At 34.2% G+C, this 21,742-nt stretch overlaps 1 protein-coding gene across 1 annotated transcript in view; it reads left to right on the top strand.

Annotated features, from left to right (window-relative positions):
* Nucleotides 1–21,093, top strand: part of DSG1 (desmoglein 1) — a 35,209-nt gene extending 14,116 nt beyond the window's left edge. Inside the window, 10 exon segments of the mRNA XM_025429239.3 lie at nt 1,554–1,720; nt 3,468–3,602; nt 3,909–4,094; nt 6,201–6,460; nt 7,518–7,657; nt 9,308–9,643; nt 11,067–11,200; nt 11,532–11,604; nt 13,636–13,844; nt 16,352–21,093. Of these exon segments, the coding sequence (XP_025285024.3) occupies nt 1,554–1,720; nt 3,468–3,602; nt 3,909–4,094; nt 6,201–6,460; nt 7,518–7,657; nt 9,308–9,643; nt 11,067–11,200; nt 11,532–11,604; nt 13,636–13,844; nt 16,352–17,386 (2,675 nt within the window). The 3' untranslated portion in view covers nt 17,387–21,093.
* Nucleotides 21,094–21,742: the final 649 nt, after the last annotated feature.

Raw genomic sequence — 21,742 nt, 5'->3', positions numbered from 1 at the left:
TACTGATTTTATGTATTTGAAATAGACTAGAAACTTAATCCTGTTCGGCCCACCATGCATATTGAAAACTATTGTCTGAAGTGAGGTTAATTGAGGGGTACCAGAAAACCTATAAACTAGATAGAGCATTTACCTGAACGAGCTTTGGTGATCTAAAGGTACAATGTCCTCCTTATGGATTACTGTAAATGGCAACATCTTAACTGTAAATATTCAGCCACTTGAGAAAATCAATTGCCTAGCATACCAGTAAAGAATGTCCTAAATATATTAAAAATAGCAGAGATGATTCTCATATGAATTCAAAACTTCAAGTTATCATAGTTACTTTTAACCTGAGTGGTATATTTCTTATAAATTCCCAAAATCCTGACATTTTACTTTTATTCATTAAAATACTATACCTATTTTTGAATAGGTATCCATTCTAAAATACCATCCTAAAAGTGTTGTAAAAATTTACAGAATATGGTAAGTAAAAAATTGAATAGAAATCAATTCATTGTTTTCCATGGTACCATTCTTGAGGCAAGCACTATCATTAGTTACTTAGATATATATGTTTTATGCTTATATAAACATGCTTTTGGAAACAACTGGGAACATATTTTACATATTAATACATAATGTAAATTTTTGTTTAAAAATATTTTTAACATTTTTCCATATTAGGAAATGAAGATGTCTTCATTACTTTTAATAGCTGCATTGGATTTTTTGTATGCATGTATCATAATTAATTGCTTACTGAAAATATTTTAAAAGAATGCTGAAATGAATTACATAAACACACACAGAGATTGAGAGAGAGAATGAGAGGGAGAAAGTTCAACTCTTTCATGAATTCAGTGAGGACAGTACTATTATCATCCCCATTTATAGAGTGGAAACTGAAGCCAAAATCATAGAGAGTTGAGAGTCTTTAGTTGAGAGAGTTGGTCTGACTTTAATATCACCATTAGATTGTAGTGAAATAAAATGATATTATACTCGATAAATCACTGAACGCTGATAAATCATTGAACACTACATCTGTAACTAACTGTGTACTTTATGTCGACTAATTGAATTTAAATTAAAAAGAAAAGGATTACACTAAAATGAGAGAAGGAAAATCAGAGTAAAACATTTCTTTATTTTCTAACTATCAGTAATGTGTAAATTCCTGGTAAAATGTGATCTTTTTGTCAAGGCAAAGGTATAGAAAGGAGTTAAATTAATGATATGTTGGAGAAGTAGAAAGGAAAATGGTAGTGCGGGACACCTGGGTGGCTCCACAGTTAAGCGTCTGCCTTCAGCTCAGGTCATGATCCCGGAGTCCTGGAATCGAGTGCCACATCGGGCTCCCTGCATAGAGCCTACTTCTCCCTCTGCCTGTGTTACTGCCTCTCTCTGTGTGTCTCTCATGAATAAATAAATAAAATCTTTAAAAAAATGGTAGTGCATACATTGTACAGACCAACCAACCCTAACACCTTGTTAAAAAAGCAATGTACTATATTATAATGAAAATGCAAACTGTCCATTTGCAACCAATTTTTCTTGATTTCTAGATACTCTGGTGATGAGACTCAATGCTACTGATGCAGATGAACCAAATAACTTGAACTCAAAAATAGCCTTCAAGATCATAAGACAAGAACCTTCTGATTCACCAATGTTTATTATCAACAGAAACACTGGAGAAATTCGTACAATGAATAATTTTCTAGACAGAGAGGTAATATTGTTTTTCTTTGAATGGTTAGTTTCAAAGGAAGTAATTCTAAAAGCAAGAGTACCTAAGAAAGAAAAAGAAGACAATATGTTTAATTTTTAAATTATATAACCTTTTCATATAATGGTAATGATATAAGAAATATCTTCCAAATGAAATACATTAATATATTTCATAGTGAAATACTTAAATACATTTTAAACTGTTATTTCTCATTCAATCCTACTTGATATTTCTCTCAATTTAAGAAAACTATATTCTGAAAGTACACAAGAATATACATAAGGCGGAGGCACAGCTGTACTCTTCTTTTAAAAGTGTGATCTATAATGAAATAAATTTAAGAAACAATTGCTATTATGTCCCCCATCTTGGTAGGTCACAATGCATGAACATGGTAGAAGCTCCAAGCATTCTTACAGGCTAAGAAATTTATTTATCTTTCTTTAACCCAGAATATCCTAAGCTCATCTGAATATGAGCCAACAGAACTCTTCTTTTTCCTTCCTATATCTCACCTACTGACAGCCCAGATTATTTTTGGAAATTAATCAAAATGATGGATAGCAATTGAGTAACATTCAGACAAATCTTTTCACTTACAAATAATATAATTAGTGATAGTTAGCAAGTTAGAATCAGCATGGTTTCTATTAATACCATATGGTCCCATTATTTAATACAAAAGTATCAATTTTTTTATCATTTTTAAAATACTGATAGGATTTACCTGATCTGTATTTTAGAGATATAAATGAAGTTTTATTTTTGAATTGATAATTAAAATTTATTTTAATTATTATAGTTATTTTGAATGAGATCTGTTCGATCTCATGAACAGAGACTGTTAATGACTGTGAACACTGTTAATGACCCCTAGGTTTATAATAAATCAGATGATTTTCACACTTCTTAATGATCCAAATCCTATCAGTTTCTAAGTTACCTCTATCTTCTTTTTCACTTGTTCAAAAATAACCACTAGAAGAAATTTACTATTTACTTTTTCTCTCTCAAACTTCCTTAAAGGGGCCAGTGGGATTCCTTTCATACAAGAGTTTTAGTAGTGAAGAGATCTAAAAATGAAAGGAACTCTGTAGTCACTAGCAAGCCACCAAAGCAGACATTTTGAACCTAGAGTCCATGGAGAGACCTCAAGATGTCCCTAACAAAGAATCTTCTAAAATTATATCCACAATTTTGAATAAGGATGTGTGTATACACGTGTGTGTGAAAGGCTTCTCTGCTTTTGCTGACTTCTAAAAACTTAAGCACCATTGAGTAGAATCAAGAAGATAGAATTATCAATGACTCCACTGCTTCAGCCCACCATCCTGCCTCCCAGAAATGCAAACCATTTGTTATCTCTTTATTTTCTTGTACATTTCAGGGCTGATTATTTACAGCATGGAATTTTCATGTCATAAATTCTTGATAAACCTAATCTCTCTCCTCCTAAGCATTTTGGTCCACTTTACCCTTTATAAACTTTTTTCAACCTCTGGACATGAGGCCTTTAAATGTGTTTTCTTTTAAATGATGCTGGATAAGCATTGCTGGAAATAGAAGTGGCAACTGTTTGTGATATTTGATTCATGTGAGATATGTGGATTTTCAACATTCTGTGTTACCCCTATCTCAATCATAAATTTGTGTAAATGTTGAGCCAACATTTTAAAAGAATTTTGCATGAGACAAAATACGGACTGTCTGGATCAACTATGACATTTTTTGTAATGTGTGCTTTTAGCAATATAGCCAGTATTCCCTTGCTGTGAGAGGCTCAGACCGAGATGGTGGGGCAGATGGTATGTCAGCAGAGTGTGAGTGCAACATTAAAATCCTCGACGTTAATGATAACATCCCATACATGGAACCGTCTTCTGTAAGTATTTGTCCTTGAAATTAATAACTTTAATTCATTACATTCTAAAATTTGTTCAAACAATTCTATTTACAGAGGTGCATGTTATTTTTAGTGACATACAACCCAAATGCAGACACGTGTTTTGTCTTATGCTTGTTTATATATTACATAGGAAAAATATATGTATTTGGACAATGAAGCATGAGCCTATAAACACAGATCTCATTTCTAAGTAATGAATGACTGTAAACTTTCTTTGTAAGTCCAGAATAGTTCTTCTCTCACTCACACAGTTGTTAAGATTTTTTTTACTTCTTGTTTCAGCATATGGTTAGAATTGAAGAAAATGCTCTATCTCAAAATTTGGTCGAGATTAGAGTAATCGATTTGGATGAGGAGTTCTCAGCTAATTGGATGGCAGTAATTTTCTTTATCTCCGGAAATGAGGGAGGTTGGTTTGACATAGAAATGAATGAAAGGACAAATGTGGGAATTTTAAAGGTTATTAAGGTATGGTATAATTATCCTAAATATTTTGTTTTCTTGATCTTTTTCAAAATGATAGTCTTAAAATAAAATGTTAACATGTCACAAAATTGAGGGGGTGAAAGAATAAAAATTACAGTTTTAAAATGATATATGATTATAGAGCTTTTTTAGCAGTTTTTCCGTTTATATCACTTTATAAAAACTGGCATTAAATTTGAACTTGAAACTCTCTTCTATTAGTATACTACTCTTTCAAAGATCATATAAACTTAGAGCATTTCTGAAAATGAATCTTATTTTATGCTTACAACAAAGTATAATCAATCCTTAAGATTTTGTTTTAGATGTTTAAATAATACTTTTTAAGCAGATTTCACATGACCTTAAAAAATATGTCTTTGTCAGCATTGTACATTAGTTATCATGCACTGAGAATATTCATCATGTAAATTAAAAGTTGTTTAGTTCTCTAAATGTTAAATGAGGTGTTTATATAAAATTAAAATTAAATTACTGTAATAGTAGGATTATCACATTCCATTCTTCCTGTAGCTCCTAATCAGGGCTTATTATGTATATAAATATACTAGAGATTTGGTCTAAGTGACAAAGATTTGGTCCAAGTCAACAGAATTCTCCTACGTTCCCTACATTAAGGATCCACCTCATGAGTGGATCATTGAATTTCCTCTAAGAGTTGGGGGGTAAAATGTGACTTCTACAGAGCTAATAGTGAAAGTTTCAGCCTGTGCTACAAGACTTGTGGAGTCTATTTTTTAAATCTGCAATAGCTATGCATGGATTGTGTATGATACAGGCAATATGTATTCTTTATGGTAAAATGTATTCCTTTCTAAACTATTTCCTTCCTTCATAATAGTCCTGGGAAATAGACTTCAAAGGGATTTTGTTCCCAGAAGAATGTGTGATCATTTATCTTATGTCTTCATAAAGTGTCATCATGCCTATAGCTTCCATTTACTGAGGCAGGGTGCGGATACCTTAGTTTTTTCCTCACAGCATCCCTGCAAATTAGGATATGCCCATATTGCAGATAAATACACTGAAGTTGAGAGAGAGTATGTAACCCACTCAAGTTCTGATAGCTAGTAAGTGGTACAGTTGACATTCAAACATAGATTTCTCTAGCTATTAAGTTCATATTTTCTCTACTACTCTATGATACCATGCTGGAGAAACAGTCCTAATCTATTTCACCCTGAACTACTATATTACTTTAAAAAAATTAGTCTAGTTATCCTCAATATCTCTATCTGTAAAATGGGAATAATGTTGATTTTTCTCCCAGGCATGACATTATATGTTAATTCCTTTGTTATATGTATGTATGTATGTAACGTATATGTGAACATGATTTTATAGACAACGTTAAAGATTGAAAATTTTACTAAGTACAGAGTTTGTGAATTGACAGTCATCTAAATTACTCTCAAGTGAAATTTAGAAAAAATATATTTGGGGCTTACAGGCATAATGCATAGTTGTCTGTGAATTTCATAAGTAGTGGATATTGACACCGACTTTCATAATGAAAATGGCTACTTGAAATATTTTTTTCCAGAATATATTGAAGAAAATAAGTATTTTTATTATATTTATACTTTGTTCTATTTATTACTGGGCTTATTGAGAGAAGTCACACTTACAAAAGTAAAATTTCTTCTAAATAGTTCTTTATGGAGAAAACCAGTCACGTGATTGAACCTACTAGCTATTTGGCCCATACTTTGTAATAAATGGAGCTATTTGTGAGAAAAAATGAAATGACAGAAGCTAACTTAAACTGTCTTTGTGCTACAAAATGCATGGATTTGACCATCTATATTATTTTGAGTTTTTAAATTTGTTTGATGGATAATTATAACTCATGTCATGTACTTTCAACTTTTTTGACAAAAGATCTAGGGCAGTTGGATTTTTTTCTTCCTATATTTTCATGTGTTTATATTGCATTAAAGATAAAGACAGAATAGAGTGTATATTTGTATGTATTTATATTTAATTAAACAAAGGGATGTAAAAGTTTTCTGGCCTATTATCAAAGGATCTTCTTCTTCCAGAATGTTTTTTTCTTATAGTGAAACTATCTCACTCTGTATTTTCTAGCCCCTAGATTATGAAGCTGTGCAGAATCTGCAACTTAGTCTCGGTGTCAGAAATAAAGCTGACTTTCACCATTCAATTATGTCTCAATATAAAGTCACAGCAACTGCAATCTCTGTGACTGTGTTAAATGTAATTGAAGGTTCAGTGTTTCGTCCAGGTTCAAAGACATATGTAGTAAGGAGTGACATGGGACAGAATTATAAAGTGGGAGACTTTGTAGCTACTGACCTGGACACAGGTCTAGCTTCAACAACTGTTAGGTAAGACCAACATTTTCCAAATAATTTTTAACATATATTGAACTTAAGTATGTATGTTCTTTTTAGAAATTTTAAGTATCTGAATTAAAATATTTTTCATTATTTTTGAAACCATCATTCAATCATAAAAAGTACTAACTAGTGAACTATTATTTAATTCACAGCTTTTACCTTAGGAAAATATAAAAATTGTGCAAAAAGTAAAATGCAAAAAATGTAAAGATGCAAAATGTGGAAAATATTGGATCTTGAAAGTTTGACATTTCTGTATTTATGTATTTTATTGGTCATTTAGCTGATTACCATATATCATGGTTATTCCCCTAGAAGATTTTATGGACTGATTTTCCTATTGCAAATGGGTCCAGATTGAAATCAATTAGATTTAGTTAGCTCATTTCAGTTACTCTCTTCACTTTAGTGGCATTTAATATTGATAAACTATCTTGTATTCCACAGATGTGAGTTCACTGAGGGTAGATCATCCTACCTTCCCCACCCCACTCTGATCCTCCCAAAGTTCTATCCAGTCTTTGAGTTTAGCACAGTGCTTAAGACAGGGTTATTTAACCAATGTTTAACAAATATGCAAATGAGGAAATTCAAAAGAAGTCCTATAAAGTCATCATATATATGGGAAGGGTGAGTGAAAATAGGGAGATAATGAAGCACAAGCTGATGGAGAAGTAACTTTTTTGGTAAGAGAGTTAGAAGGAGCCCAAGAGGTCCCAGGATCTGGGTCTTCCAGGATAGTTCTAATGCTACCAAAACCAAATGAAAATAAGACTGTAAGAAGCAAAGATTATTCTGACATCCAAATGGGCGTGAGGTAGTTCCATCAGAAATGACTGCTAACAATTCATTTTTCTTAAATTTAAACCTTTTCTATTTCTGAATGTCTTCAAACAGAAGGCACTACCCTGAAAAAAAAGAAGTCTCTAATAATTGCAAATGTTATGCAGAGGTTATAACCACTGACTTGAAATATGCCATTTATAATCAAAATCTGCCTCTTTTAGAAAGCTGACATTAATTCGTACTGTTTCGTCAAATACAGATATGTAATGGGAAATAATCCAGCTAACCTACTAAATGTTGACTCAAAAACAGGCGTAATTACTTTGAGAAATAAAGTTACCATGGAACAATATGAAATGCTTAATGGAAAATACCAAGGAACAATTCTATCTATAGATGGTAAGAAATCAATTTAACTTTTTTCCTGTCTAGAGGAAATTATATATACATTCAGAAATTAAAGTTTTAATTGTTGTATTTTGAAATAACCCTTTCCCAAAAACAACAACAACAACACAACAAATCATACTGGGTATTATATAATCAAATTTTTAATGATATGAGAGACAACATAACTCAGTGGCCAAGTTCATGAGCTCTAGAGTGAGACTGGATTGGTATCTTGTACCATCACTTAGTGGCTATGGGATTTTGGAGAAGTCATTTAACCCATTTATTCTTCAGTCTTTTCTTCTGTAAAATGGGACACTAACATGGATTTAGAGATCCCAAATAAGCTATTACATGTAAAGCACTTAGAAGAATGCTAGTATTCAATGTTAGTTCTTACTAATGTCAATAAATGATTTTTTAAAATTGTATTCTTAAATTACTTGCAAATAATTAGTCCAGAAGCAAAGTTAACTTTACATTATTTTTGGAAAGTTGATGTAAAACTTCATGCAAAGTAGCATGTTTGTATTATGTTTCCAAACCAACAAAATTAAAATTAAGCTGGTCACCAAAGGGATGGGAAAGGGGAGAGATGTTGGTCAAAAAGTACAAACTTCCAGTTACAAGACGAATAAGTTCTATGGATCTAATGCAGAGCTTTGCCTTGTGATCATTAATGACAATGCAATTGCTATATACTTAAAAGTTCCTAAAATAATAGATCTTAAATGTTCTCACCACAAAAAAGAAATAGTAGTCATGTGAGGTGATGGAGATGTTAGCTAATACTATGGTGGAAATCATACTGCAATGTATAAGTATATATCAGAATGACACACTGTATACCTTAAGTTTATACAATGTTATATCCTATTTATAAAGTTAAAAGAAGATAGCAGGAAAAAAGGCTTATCATGGAATTTTAAAAAATTGCTTAAGACATAACTACATATAAATAATTGTAAGTGGGTTATAGAAAAGGATAATGTTCCATCAGCATCATTCCTACACTGTAGTAAGAATTATTATAATCACCAATGTACAGCCAGAATCTCAGAGTTATGAAAGATTTCTAACCTAATAGGACGTGTTGGGGAAGAAGCTTTCCTATACAGTGGATGCTAGATTTTGGAAATCTTATCACTGAAGGAGAAAAAAAAAAAATCACACCTTGAACTTTCAGTATTGTGGGTTTTCTGCACTGAGCAATTCCTAATCAGAGATTATCACATATTCAAATCCTATGGAAAGCAGATAGTGCCAATGTGATGAATAAATCTCTGTCAAGGTAATTTAGGAGAGAATAAAGCAATTAACTACTGCACGTAAAATACAAATACAAGTAGCTTCCATTCATTTAAGTAGTATGTGGACTATGACTGATTTATTTATCTAAGGTGAATGACAGCACATACATGACATGGCATTTACTGTTTATATTTCTCAACATATGGGACAATCTTTCAGGAGCACGAATATTCATCATGGTTTGATTTAAAAACTGAGTCACAAGTAAGGGATGATTTGTGAAGTTACTGAATTCATGGGAATAAAGATGTTGACATAAGTTATTAACTCAAAAAATGGTTTTATCTTATTCAATGATTATTATACTAAATGTATTAAATATATCTTCCATTTTGAATCTTGTTGCAGATGCTCTTCAAAGAACTTGTACTGGAACAATTAATATTGACCTTCAAGGTTCTGGGTGGGAAAAAGATTCTGAAAAAGTTACCAGTTCACAAAACAGTGGAAGTTCTACTGGAGATAGCAGTGGAGGTACAGGTGGAGGTGGCAGAGAAAATCCTAGCGAAGGTGATACCACTACAAACACAGGTGGCAAAACTTCCACTGACTATGAAGACGGTGAAACCCAGACACAGAGCAACAACAACCATCAGGAATTAGATAGTAATAATCTGTCAGATAATGTCCATTTTGGTCCTGCTGGCATCGGACTACTCATCATGGGATTCTTAGTCCTAGGATGTAAGTACTTTTAACAATCCTATTCATATGTGTCCCTCTCCCTGAAATTATGGGGAGGAGATAAGCTTTCTGATCCTATGATAAAGAATACTTTATAAATTCTTATTTTGTGCACTTATTAAGAAATGCCTATTTGCTGGTGGGTCTGTAAGATGAAAAAATCAAACTGCTTGACCCCTTATAGTGCAGTGGAGGATAAAAACTTCTTTGCATTCAATCTCAGTGCAATGGGAGAGTGCTATCACAGGCAGGGTTCAGATTGCTATTTAGGTAAAGAAGACAATCATAAATGATCCAAACAATCAGAAAAGGCTACATAGAGAAAGCAAACTTGCAGAATGTAACATAAAATACACGAGAAGAGATAATTCCCCAATTTCAATTTTTTAGCCCTATTAACTATTAAGCAGCATTTTAAAATTTTAAAATTAAGTACTTTATAAAAGTAATTTAATTACCCAGGTGTTGATTATCTCTACTGCAAGTAATATATGACTTTCACTTTGAGTTTATTGTTGATTGCCTTTGGGTAGCATAGTTTAAAAAATATTTAAAAATTATATATTTAGGGTCAAATACCTCTAGATTCAAAGCTTTCTCTAGCCCTAGCAAATTTTCAAGAAAGCAAAATACATAGGATTCTCTTCCTCCTTTCTTTCCTTTTCCCCTCTCTTACAATCCGTTCCTTATTGCTATCTTTTCTATGTTCTTTCCCCTCTACCTCACTTCCTTCTTGTTTCTTTCCTTCCTTTGTTGTATTTTCTATGTACACATCCTTTCCTTCATCTGTCCATTCATTCCAAATCATTTATCAAGATTCTATCATATAAAAGGCTCTGTGCTAGACATATATTTAGATGAACAAGAAAATCCAACTAGGTTAACAGAAAGACATCATTTGGCAGTGTAATATTCTCTATTTGTGCAAGCATGCTTTCAAGAAAAAAAAAAGCCATGTAGAGGAAAATAATAGAGGGAATAATTACTTGAAGCATGAGTAAGATTTTACTGCTGAAATTACAAAGGCAGGCATGGATGAAAGAAAAAAAAGTGAAGACATGGAAGAGGAACCGTAAAGACTCAAACATACTGCCTGTTTTGTGCAGCTCTCTTTTTTGACTCTAACATTTTCCTGAGTAATGACAGCAAAAAGTCTCATCTGTTTTAATAGTATAATACTATTTGTGAGTTGAATACTATATAACAAATGAAAATTGATTGTAGTCTAATATACTGAAGCTTACAATGATTCTGATATCTGACCATGACTCAGTTTGCTTATCGAAACTTTCATAATAATTTTAAAGTCAAATGCAGTTATATTAGGGTTTCAAATTTAATCATACAAAAGCAAGTTATTTTTTTAATGTGAAGTTTTTAACAGAAGTTCCTAATTCCAATATTCATTTCCTTTCACCAACAGTGGTCCCATTTTTGTTGATGTGCTGTGACTGTGGAGGTGCTCCTGGTGCAGGAGCTGGCTTTGAGCCTGTCCCTGAATGTTCAGATGGAGCAATTCACTCATGGGCAGTAGAAGGACCACAGCCACTTCCCACAGTAAGTGGCTAATTTGTAAGAAATGGCTTTGGTGGTCCCCAAAACTCAGCTTCATGTACATGAACCAAGATGTTGGCGATTGCTCACAGCCTATCTTATTCTTCATTCTGGGATAGCCAATGTGAAAAATGAAGAGAAGTCAAAGGTCCATCTGAATTAGATGGAAGTAACCAGGAAAGACTTTCTAAATGAGGTGCAGGTTTTAAATGGATTTCAGAAGTTTTATAAATAATGTTATTTTAGAATCTGGGGTATTTTGAGAACAAACCCAATATATAAGGATAGAAAGAAAAGAATGACTACAAGTGGGGATATGTTTCTTGTCTTTTAGGATGCGACCACGGTCTGTGTACCACCAATACCATCTGATAATGCAAATCTAATTGAATGCATTGACACATCCGGTAAGAAGTTTGCTTTTTGTTTGTTTTTTGTTTAATTTTAACAGCTCAAATGATGAAGGAATTCCATTCTGTCTTTACCTTACTATTTCTCAATTATCTTATTTGTCTTTAAAATTGTTTCTATCATTCATTTTTAGATGACTAATTTACAAATTAAATGGTAAGGGAAAACCTACAGTAATTATTATTCTTATATGTTGAATTTTTAAAGTCTTCCTCAATCATCAGAGAGTACTCAGGAAATGACTCTAGTAGGACCTATATAAGTAGGAGAGAAGAATTAATTACAAGTCAATTTTGGTCCAGGTTTTCTGTCTAATAGAGCAAACATTATTTACCAAAAAAAATACAGTTGACCCTTGAACAGCATAGGTGTTAGGGATGCCGATCCCTGTGCAGTCAAAAACACAAGTATTAACTTTTGATTTCCCCAAAACTTAACTATTACTTAACTACCAGAAGTCTTACTGTTAACATAAACAGTTGATTAACACACATTTTCTATGTTTTATATGTATTATATACTGTATTCTTACAATAAAGTAAACCAGAAAAAATAAATTGTTATTAAGAAAATCATAAGGAAGAGAAAAACATTTACATTACTAAATTGTATTCATTTAAAAAAAAATCTGCATTCAAACACACTCTGACCTCAGCTGCTATCATGACAAAGAAAAAAACTGCATCCATTCTCAGCATGTGCATAAAGTTGACATAAAACGATTTGTCTGGTTTCTTAAATTGAAAGTAAGTGTATGAAACACTATCAGAATCTTTCCAAGTTCTCAGCTGAGGCTGTGTGCAGGTGCTGGAGTCTCTCCTTGCACATAGTTAACCAAGACTTTTAAATACAAAAGGCCTTAAAACAGGGGTCTAGACCAGTTTGCAGGCAGAAGTGAGGGAATGATTAGAATGTCATAGCAAGAGGACAGCTACCATGCTAATAAAAAAATTCTTTTAAACTTTTTATTATCTTTGAAAACTGTTGTACCATCTTGCCTTTTCTCAGAGTAAACAAAAATAGATATTCTCTTCCTTTTCTCTGGGTCTTTTTAAAACTTGTCATCATTACTTTCCTACTTGCAACTCTTTAAAATAGAAGAGGTGTAGGAATGCCCAGAACTTGTAGAATTGCACTTTATTCAAAGACTAGACACAGTGGCCTCTAAACCTATTTCTCCTCCTGATGTCTCCATTTTTGGTAATGACATCAGCTCCTCTTACCTCAGAAGCAGCAGCCACTTGTACTTTTCTATCTCCCTATTCTTTAACATCCAATCCATTCTCAAGACTTGTCAAATCATCGTATCCATCAGGATTTATTTATGCATTTATCCCTTCATTACATCTAAAAGCCTTTACACAAATCTGGAACAAAGCACAGTTAGAGGCACCAGAGTCATTAAAGGATGAAAAATACACTGTCCCTAAAAATCAAGATTTTTAACATATTAAAGCCATGGGGCACATACCCCAGTCTCAACACTTTCCCTATCTATGGCTCTTCCATAGTCTGAGCCATCATTTTGACTAACTTAGCTTGAACATGGTAACAGGTTTCTATTCACCCATCACATCTAAGTGAAAACCCAAGATTCTCCATGCAAACCTTCCCCTCACCACAGCCATGACTACTCCTCTGAAAGCCAGTGGTTCTTGGGTCTTCTTCTGGATGCCCTGTACTCCTAATGTGTTGGGGTATTCTTATACTATTCAGCTTTTAGAATTTGGGTATCCCCCCCAAACTCCCTCAATTTGAAATCAAACTCTCTAAAGCATAGGTTCTTATAACCTCTATGCAGCCCTCCCTCTTCCAGCATGACATATAATTAGCAACAAATAATTAACATCAAACAATTAACAAATTAACAAACTGATTAATAATATTATTTTGAACTCAATATTGCATTTATAGCCCTTTACTTATTGTCTAGATTTTACTTCAATGAGGAAACTTACATTATAGAAAGTTATTTTTGGTCTATAATATACCAGAAAAAGAAAACTTAATTTTATCAACACTTTTAGGGGTTTACACAAATGAGTATGGTGGCAGAGAAATGCAAGATCTGGGAGGAGGAGAAAGAACAACAGGATTTGAACTAACAGAAGGAGTTAAAACGTCAGGAGTACCTGAAATATGTCAAGAATATTCTGGAACATTAAGAAGAAATTCTATGAGAGAATGTAGAGAAGGAGGTCTGAATATGAACTTCATGGAAAGCTACTTCTGTCAGGTAAGGTTTCTTTTTTTTTTTTTTTTTCCAGGTAAGGTTTCTAGCACTGTGTCTTCCTCTCCATCCTGTGCCCCCGGCTCTACTCTAGGCTACCATTATTCCTCAACACGGCTTTCGCAGGTTCCCAGCCTCTAGTCTCTGCCTGACAGTCATACAGCTGCTGGATAAAATTTCTATAATTCTGAACTAACCACTTTAATCCTCTACTTGAAAATAGCCAATGGCACCTAGCTCTATTTACCCAAGGCATGAGGTCCAAACTCCTTAACATGACAAGATTATTCATAAAATGACCCCTTCTCTCACCTCCAATTCCTCCTCACCACCAACTCCACATACCAAGTGTCCTTGCCTTATTCACACTGGTCTATTCCCCTCCATGCCTTTGCCTATGCTGTGTCTCTCCTGCAATGCTTTTAACCATCACCTCTTTCATAAACTCCTACTCATCTTTTAAGGCTCAATCAAATATTACTGCCTCTGGAGTTTTGCTGTTAACCCTCACATTCAAAATAGAATAGATGTTTCTTTATCTGTATTTCTGTAGTGCTCTGTGTATAGTCTTTATAGAACTTTATCATTGCTAAAATATGTTTCTATGTCTATCATGGTTTTTAGCATCTTGTCCATATGTTCTCTACATGTTGCCAGTACCTAGCTCAGCTCCAGGCACATAGTAAACATTCAGTAAGCATGGGTTCAAGAGCCATAGCACACTTCCAGAATATTCTAAGAACTGGTAAGAATTAATTTTGCCACCCTCAGGAGACAGAATTGTCTGTGGATATGCACTATATGATACTTAAGCTTTCAGGAATTTTCTATCCCTGAAGCAGTCTCTGATAGATTTATATTCTTCTACATCCAAGTCTAAAATATCTTCTTTAACTCTCCCATTGGTTTAAAGGGAGGCTGATTATCTTGAAATAAAATACTAATGAAAGCCTTTCAAATAATGGGAGATAATAATAGGAGACTTGTTGAAATCCACAGGAATACTTCCTATCCATGTCCCTACAAGTGAATGTTATTTTCATGAAAAGTACAATTCTTCCTCAAAACTTTTGCACCTTGCAACTCCTTCTGCCCAGGACACTCTATCTGCTTTATTCCACCCACTGCTTTATTCCAACCGCTACTCAAACATCACTTTACGAAATGCTGCCCTTGGCCACTCTATCACCCTATCTCTTCACTCTGTGCATACCACCTCCTAACAAATATGTTTATGTATTGTCTGTCTCATCCTACTAAAATATAAGCCCTGTGAGAGAGAGACTTCAAATGTATTTCTTCACCCCTACATTGCCAATTTCCTAATAAAGTGTCTGGCATACAGTACAGATTCAAAAATATTTTTGAATGAAATAGTGAAATGACTTGGTTTGCTAATACAGATATTTCCGATACTTAACCTGAAAGTTTGCAATCCAATATTATGAAGGACAGAAATGAGATAAAAGTGCACATGTTTGGGACACCTCGGTGGCGCAGCTTGTTGAGCATCCAACTCTTGGTTTCAGGTCAGGTCGTGATCTCCAGGTTGTGAGATGGAGCCCCAAGTCAGGCTCTGTGCTCAGTGGAGAATCTGCTTGAGATTCTATCTCTATCTCTATCATCTCTATCTCTATCTCTATCTCTATCTCTCTCTCTCTCTCTCTATCTCTATCTCTATCTATCTCCATCTCCATCTCTATCTCTCTCTATCTCTATCTCTCAAATTCATAAATAAATCTTACAGAAAAAAGTGCACGTCTCTGGGCTTTAGCTTTGAATTGAAGAAGATCCTATTTTAAAAAATCTTCAGTTTTGAATCCCAAAATGGCAAAGACATGTTCTGTTGTTTTGCTGGAAAAGCCATCTTGAAGTAAATCTTCACAGAACCATCAAATTCACTCCGCTGGAGAAAGGAGAGTGCAATACTGAATGAGCCCGAATCAACTATGAGCTACCTTTTATATACAAACAAAAAAAGAAAGAGAAAGAAAGAAAAAGAAGAAAGAAAGAAAGAAAGAAAGAAAGAAAGAAAGAAAGGAAGGAAGGAAGGAAGGAAGGAAGGAAGGAAGGAAGGAAGGAAGGAAGGAAGAAGAGGGGAAGAAAGAAAGAGAAAAAGAAAGAAAAGAATAGAACCTCCCATACACACACACAATTGAGTGTACTTAATGTTCAGTGCTTCTAGGTATCTCCTTCCAATTTGGTTACAAAATAATTCATGTGATTTTTTTTGCATGTACTTTTGTATCCAAAGTGCACTATGATGAGGGAAGTCCATTTAAATAAATTTTAAAAATCAAAATGTATTAACAGGATTACAGTTAAAATAATATCCAACCAAATTCTTTCAAGAAATTATATGATGATTTTAATACATCTCTAGTAGAGGTTAGAATTTTGTCCTATATATTCTTCTTTGATAATGCCCCAGAAGCAAAAAGAATGATAAAGACTTCTATTATTGTTAAATATGTATCCATAATTTCATTTTTCTCTTTCCTCTACAAATCTAGAAAGCATATGCTTATGCAGATGAAGATGAAGGACGTCCATCCAATGACTGTTTGCTCATTTATGATATTGAAGGTGTAGGTTCTCCTGCTGGCTCCGTGGGTTGTTGTAGCTTCATTGGAGAAGATTTGGATGACAGCTTTTTGGACACACTGGGGCCTAAATTTAAGAAGTTGGCAGATATCAGCCTGGGAAAAGAAGTTGAACCTGATCCCTCTTGGCCACCTGAGAGCACTGAACCGATTTGCCCTCAGCAGGGAACAGAGCCCATCATTGGTGGACACCCACCCATCTCCCCACATTTCGGTACTACCACAGTCATTTCTGAGAATACCTACCCCTCAGGACCTGGTGTACAACATCCTATGCCTATTCCTGATCCTCTGGGCTATGGTAATGTCACTGTGACCGAGTCTTACACCACCTCTGGCACTCTGAAGCCCACTGTCCATGTTCATGATAATCGACATGCATCAAACGTAGTGGTGACAGAGAGGGTTGTTGGCCCAATCTCTGGCACTGATTTGCATGGAATGTTAGAGATGCCTGACTTGAGAGATGGGTCAAATGTTATAGTGACAGAAAGGGTAATAGCACCAAGCTCAAGTCTACCCACCTCTTTGACTATGCCTGATCCCAGAGAATCATCAAATGTGGTAGTGACAGAAAGAGTAATCCGACCAGCTTCTGGCATGATGGGCAATCTAAGTATACACCCTGAGTTATCAAATGCCCAAAATGTGATTGTGACAGAGAGGGTTGTTTCTGGCTCTGGCATAAGTGGTATTAGTGGCCCAGCTGGGATAAGTGGAGGCAGTGGCCTAGTTGGCAGTGCAATGGGAGTAAGTGGTGGTGGCATTGGGCTGAACAGCCTGGGAGGAGGTGGTGGCCTGAGTAGCAGCATGGGGGGCACAGCCACCATCGGTCATGTGAGGAGCTCCTCTGACCATCACTTTAGCCAGACCCTTGGATCTGCCTCCCCTAGTACTGCCCGAAGCCGAATCACAAAGTACAGTACAGTACAATATACTAAGTAGCCAGGATCCCAGTACATTTGTTCTCAGTAATGGTGATTTAGATTCCATTCCCACCACCAAAAAACTAATGATGTGTTTGATGATGTGCAGGTAGGTGCTAAAAAACTGTGGAACAAGGTCAGAAACCACAATGAGAAAGATGGAAACAGTGCTATTGGGCAAGAGCTCTCCCTAGCATTTGTAAACTTTTTTCTTATATTAATACTTATGGAATCATGACAGTGAAGTAAAACTTGAGACAGGGTCTTCTTTGCTTCTGTGTGGCCTGTCATATATCTCCAGCACAGGGAATAAATTAAACTCAGTCATGCAAAACCACTGGCCTTAAGATGGCTATCAGCACAACTCTCCTTACTCTGTTTTGATTTGCCATGTAGCTCAGGCAATATTAAAAAAGGACTAAACATGTAACATGAGCTCACATATGTAGGAAGAATTTGAAATATGTGCTAAGCACCTGGTCAGTTTCACAGATAATAGGAATAAAAATCCAACCATGTATTCAGACCATGATGAACCATTAAAGAAAACAAAATCTGGCTACACAATCCAGTTCACAAGCCATCAAGCACTCCTACCTTAATAATTGCACTAGATAAAATAAACCTCAAATGAGGAACAATTTCCTGGGAGGAAATTTCCACAAGGGAATGGCAATAGGGGAGATTCATTTGGGGAAAACTGGAAATGTCTGAACCTGAATCTTGAGATGGGGCCTCAGCTAAAATTCACATGGAGTCCAGGAGTTTTCTGATTCTAGTTTGTGTTTTGTGGTAGATGTGAGGTTGCAGAATATCACACTCGTTCTTCTTATCACTGTAGGCTCTTACCTAAAGGCAGAAAGCTTGCCAAGTATACTTCTCTGACTGAAGCAAGTAACACCTGACATGGTTGTCATCCCTAATGGTAAATTACCTTCCAAGGAAGCAGATGGATACCACTTTGTATTTTCAGATGTGTGTTTAGTAAGTGTTATTCACCTACATCCAGCTCTCTATTATACATCTCTTAAGTTAAAATAATTTACTTAAGCTGAGCTGTGAAAAAACTCTGCAGTATGGTTAAGCTTTGGGGGGATTTTTTTAAGGGGATCTAAAAAAAGTTTTTAGAACATGTAAAATGTTTAATGGGAAAAGTTAGTTCTGTAAAGTAATGCTGTACTATTAGTTTTAATTGAGTTTAGTACTTTTAAAAACAACACTCTGCTGCTATTTTAAAGAGGTCAACCAAAACCTTTTAACAGAGTTGATGATATTGTGTTAACTTATGTGAAATTGTACTAGACAATCCCATATCCTTACTCTATCTCACTCCCTAACTAAATTTTCTCACTAGAATAAATCTTATATTCCTTATTTAATTTGTTGATAAAACTCTTGGCTTATATAATATTCCAATTTATAGATAGTTCCCAAATTATATAGTATGATATATTTTTCTAGCTTCAAAATTTAGCAATATACTATTTATGATAAGCCATTTCTGTGTGTTTGCTATATAGTAATACCTGGTTTAAAAAATCTCTAAATAGAACCAAAGCATTCTTAGACAGGGATAAACTTGCTATGGCAAGATAGAGAATTTTTTTTCTCATTTCTAAATTCAGTGTTGATATGAGCTCACTAAAGTGAAACTAGATATGACAAAATTGTTCAAGGACTATTCCCTGTTGATTACTCAAATTTCCCAAGGTATTACAAAATCCAAGAATAGTCAACTTCCAACACTTTTCAAAGGGAGCTAAGGAGTGAACTATTTTATCAGAGCTATTTTGCTCTATGTTATAGTAGATGATGTCAATATTTTCAAAGCCACAATATACATCTTATTTTACATCTGTAGTCTATGTGAAATTTTGATAGTCTGTAGCATGTCAAAATGCAGAGGTGTAAATAAAGTCATTTACAGGGACTCTTTTATTTCTTTCTCCCATTTGGGGAGGGGGGAGCTTCCATTAATGATGGATAATCTTTCCAGAAATAAAGTCAAGATGTATTTATTGAAATATGCTTGATTATGCTGGATCCAGGAGTTTGAAGGAATAAAAATAATTACTAGTTAATTAATTCAAGGGAATGGTATCTGACCAAAAGTAGCTTCTGTGTCACTTTGATTTCTCATCAGAAGTGTTTTTTAAAGACTCTGGATATCTTCCAAAAAAGTTTTTTAGATTGTCTAACAAATGCCAGAGTGACCATCTTTAATAACTGTTGTTATGAAGATCCATTAGTAAAAAACCATGGAAGATATAAAAAATGACAGTATTAGTTGTCAATTTTTCTAGGAAGATACTTTCAAATAAATTTTTTGTCAGGATTACACACTGATGTTCTAACTCTTTATTCTTAAATTTTAAAATTATCTTTTTAAGATACAGTTCTAACAATCCTTTAAAGGCATGTCATTTTTTCAATAAACAACCTGTGGGCATAAATCAATTCTCCTCTGTAGATCCTTTACTCCAACTCACAGACCTTAGGTCATTCTACAGACCTAAGATATGGAAATTATTTTACAAGTAAATGTTATAATTCAAATCTATATTGGAGGCTGAATCTCAGATCAACATGCTCTTAATAAAAGGGAGAGGAAAAAATAGTAGTTTAAATGTTCTGTGTATAGAGTTTGAAATAAAGTGATGGTCCTTAGGGTCTGACTTCCTAAAGATATGGTCCTTAGGGTCAAAAATTAGTGTGTCATAAATATTGCATAATTTGATATCAACCAAATTACCATCCTGAGCTAATTTTAACATTTAGTTCCAGATTTGTCTGCTACATATTATTAGTCTGTATGTATATTGCCAAATGTAACTATATGCACTACAAATTTACAGAAAAGTTATCGCCTGGGGATATATTTAGGGCTTCATCTGGACATCTGTTCTACACTGCCACATAGTTTTACCCTTATAATCTCCATTCAATGTAATTTCCTGACAATTTTAATCATATAGCTTCAAAAATTACATAGTTGCTCTAACTGGATGTTTTTAATTATATATACAATTCATTTCTGAATTTATACCAACATCTGAATGTTGGTATAAATTGGTATAAATCAACCAAGGTGTAACACATATGATACCCTCTGGCTAGAATAGGAATTTAAAGGTTTTATCATCATTGGCTAGAAGAGCCAGTTTAGGAAAGACATTCAAAACCCAAAATGAACTTTTAAAAGTATTTGCCACATTCTCCCATGCCTATTTAATAAATTCCAACCTTTTGTAGGATTTCTGGTATTTTTAAGACTTACTTCACTTTGCACTGCAATACACCAGTCTACACAGATTACTAGTCCCCGTGAAATAGAATCTGCATTCTGGTTCTAGATTGTTCAATTTATATTAGGACAACAGCACGAATGGATCAACCTATTAGCCATCAAAGAATTTTAAAACAAGGAATAATCTATTGTTTAACTGTCTGTATTCCTTCCATTTAGTTATATTTGAATTACTAAACACTATCATCAAGCAGTACCTAGTCTTATTTTTTTCTTTTGCTATTTTACAAGTATTTTTAAACTCTAATATTCATCTTTGGTGATGTTTAAAACAGGTGCTTTCTTTTAGGTTTCAATATAAAAGTTCTTGGCTCATTTGGGCAATAGTTCCTTGCTTGGTCCTCCGTTGGCTATTTTAAGTCAGTTTGTAATTTCCAAAGACTTATGTTTATGGCAATAAAATGATTGGTATGCTTCCATTATCTTTTCTGAATTTTAAAGGTGGGGCGGTTTAGACTGTAAGGCATAATTAGAGGTGTTCAAATCAAATGATTATTTTCAGCCCATAGGAGGGAAGAAATACTTTATTTTCACATTGTTAAAACTTATTTACATTTCCCATTTTCTAGCTCTTTTTTTCCCCCATTGTTTACTGAGGAGCCTCCTCTGCAGAGTACTTGTCAGCAGTGTCCAAGCACTAATAAATAAATGACAGGGATCCCTGGGTGGCGCAGCGGTTTGGCGCCTGCCTTTGGCCCAGGGCGCGATCCTGGAGACCCGGGATCGAATCCCACATCGGGCTTCCCGTGCATGGAGCCTACTTCTTCCTCTGCCTGTGTCTCTGCCTCTCTCTCTCTCTGTGACTATCATTAAAAAAAAAAAAAAAAAAAAAAGACAAAAAGCTGGGATTTTAAAATTCTGTTTGAAATTTTTAGCATCTTTATATTTTCATCTTTCTCTCTTTCATACTCTCATTTATATTTTTGTTTACACTAGCATTGTATTTCTTTTAAAATGGATTTTCTTATTAGTTGCTTTTAAAATCACCCCCTTTCATCTTTATCGGGAATGCATCTCTTTTTTGCTCTCCAATGCCACTTTCAGAACATGATCACGTTCACCTTACAC

Source organism: Canis lupus, chromosome 7 (assembly GCF_003254725.2).
Source record: "Canis lupus dingo isolate Sandy chromosome 7, ASM325472v2, whole genome shotgun sequence".
In the NCBI taxonomy this organism is placed as follows: domain Eukaryota; kingdom Metazoa; phylum Chordata; class Mammalia; order Carnivora; family Canidae; genus Canis; species Canis lupus.
Note: the sequence above shows the minus strand (reverse complement) of the source record. Positions and strands in the feature narration are given on the sequence as shown.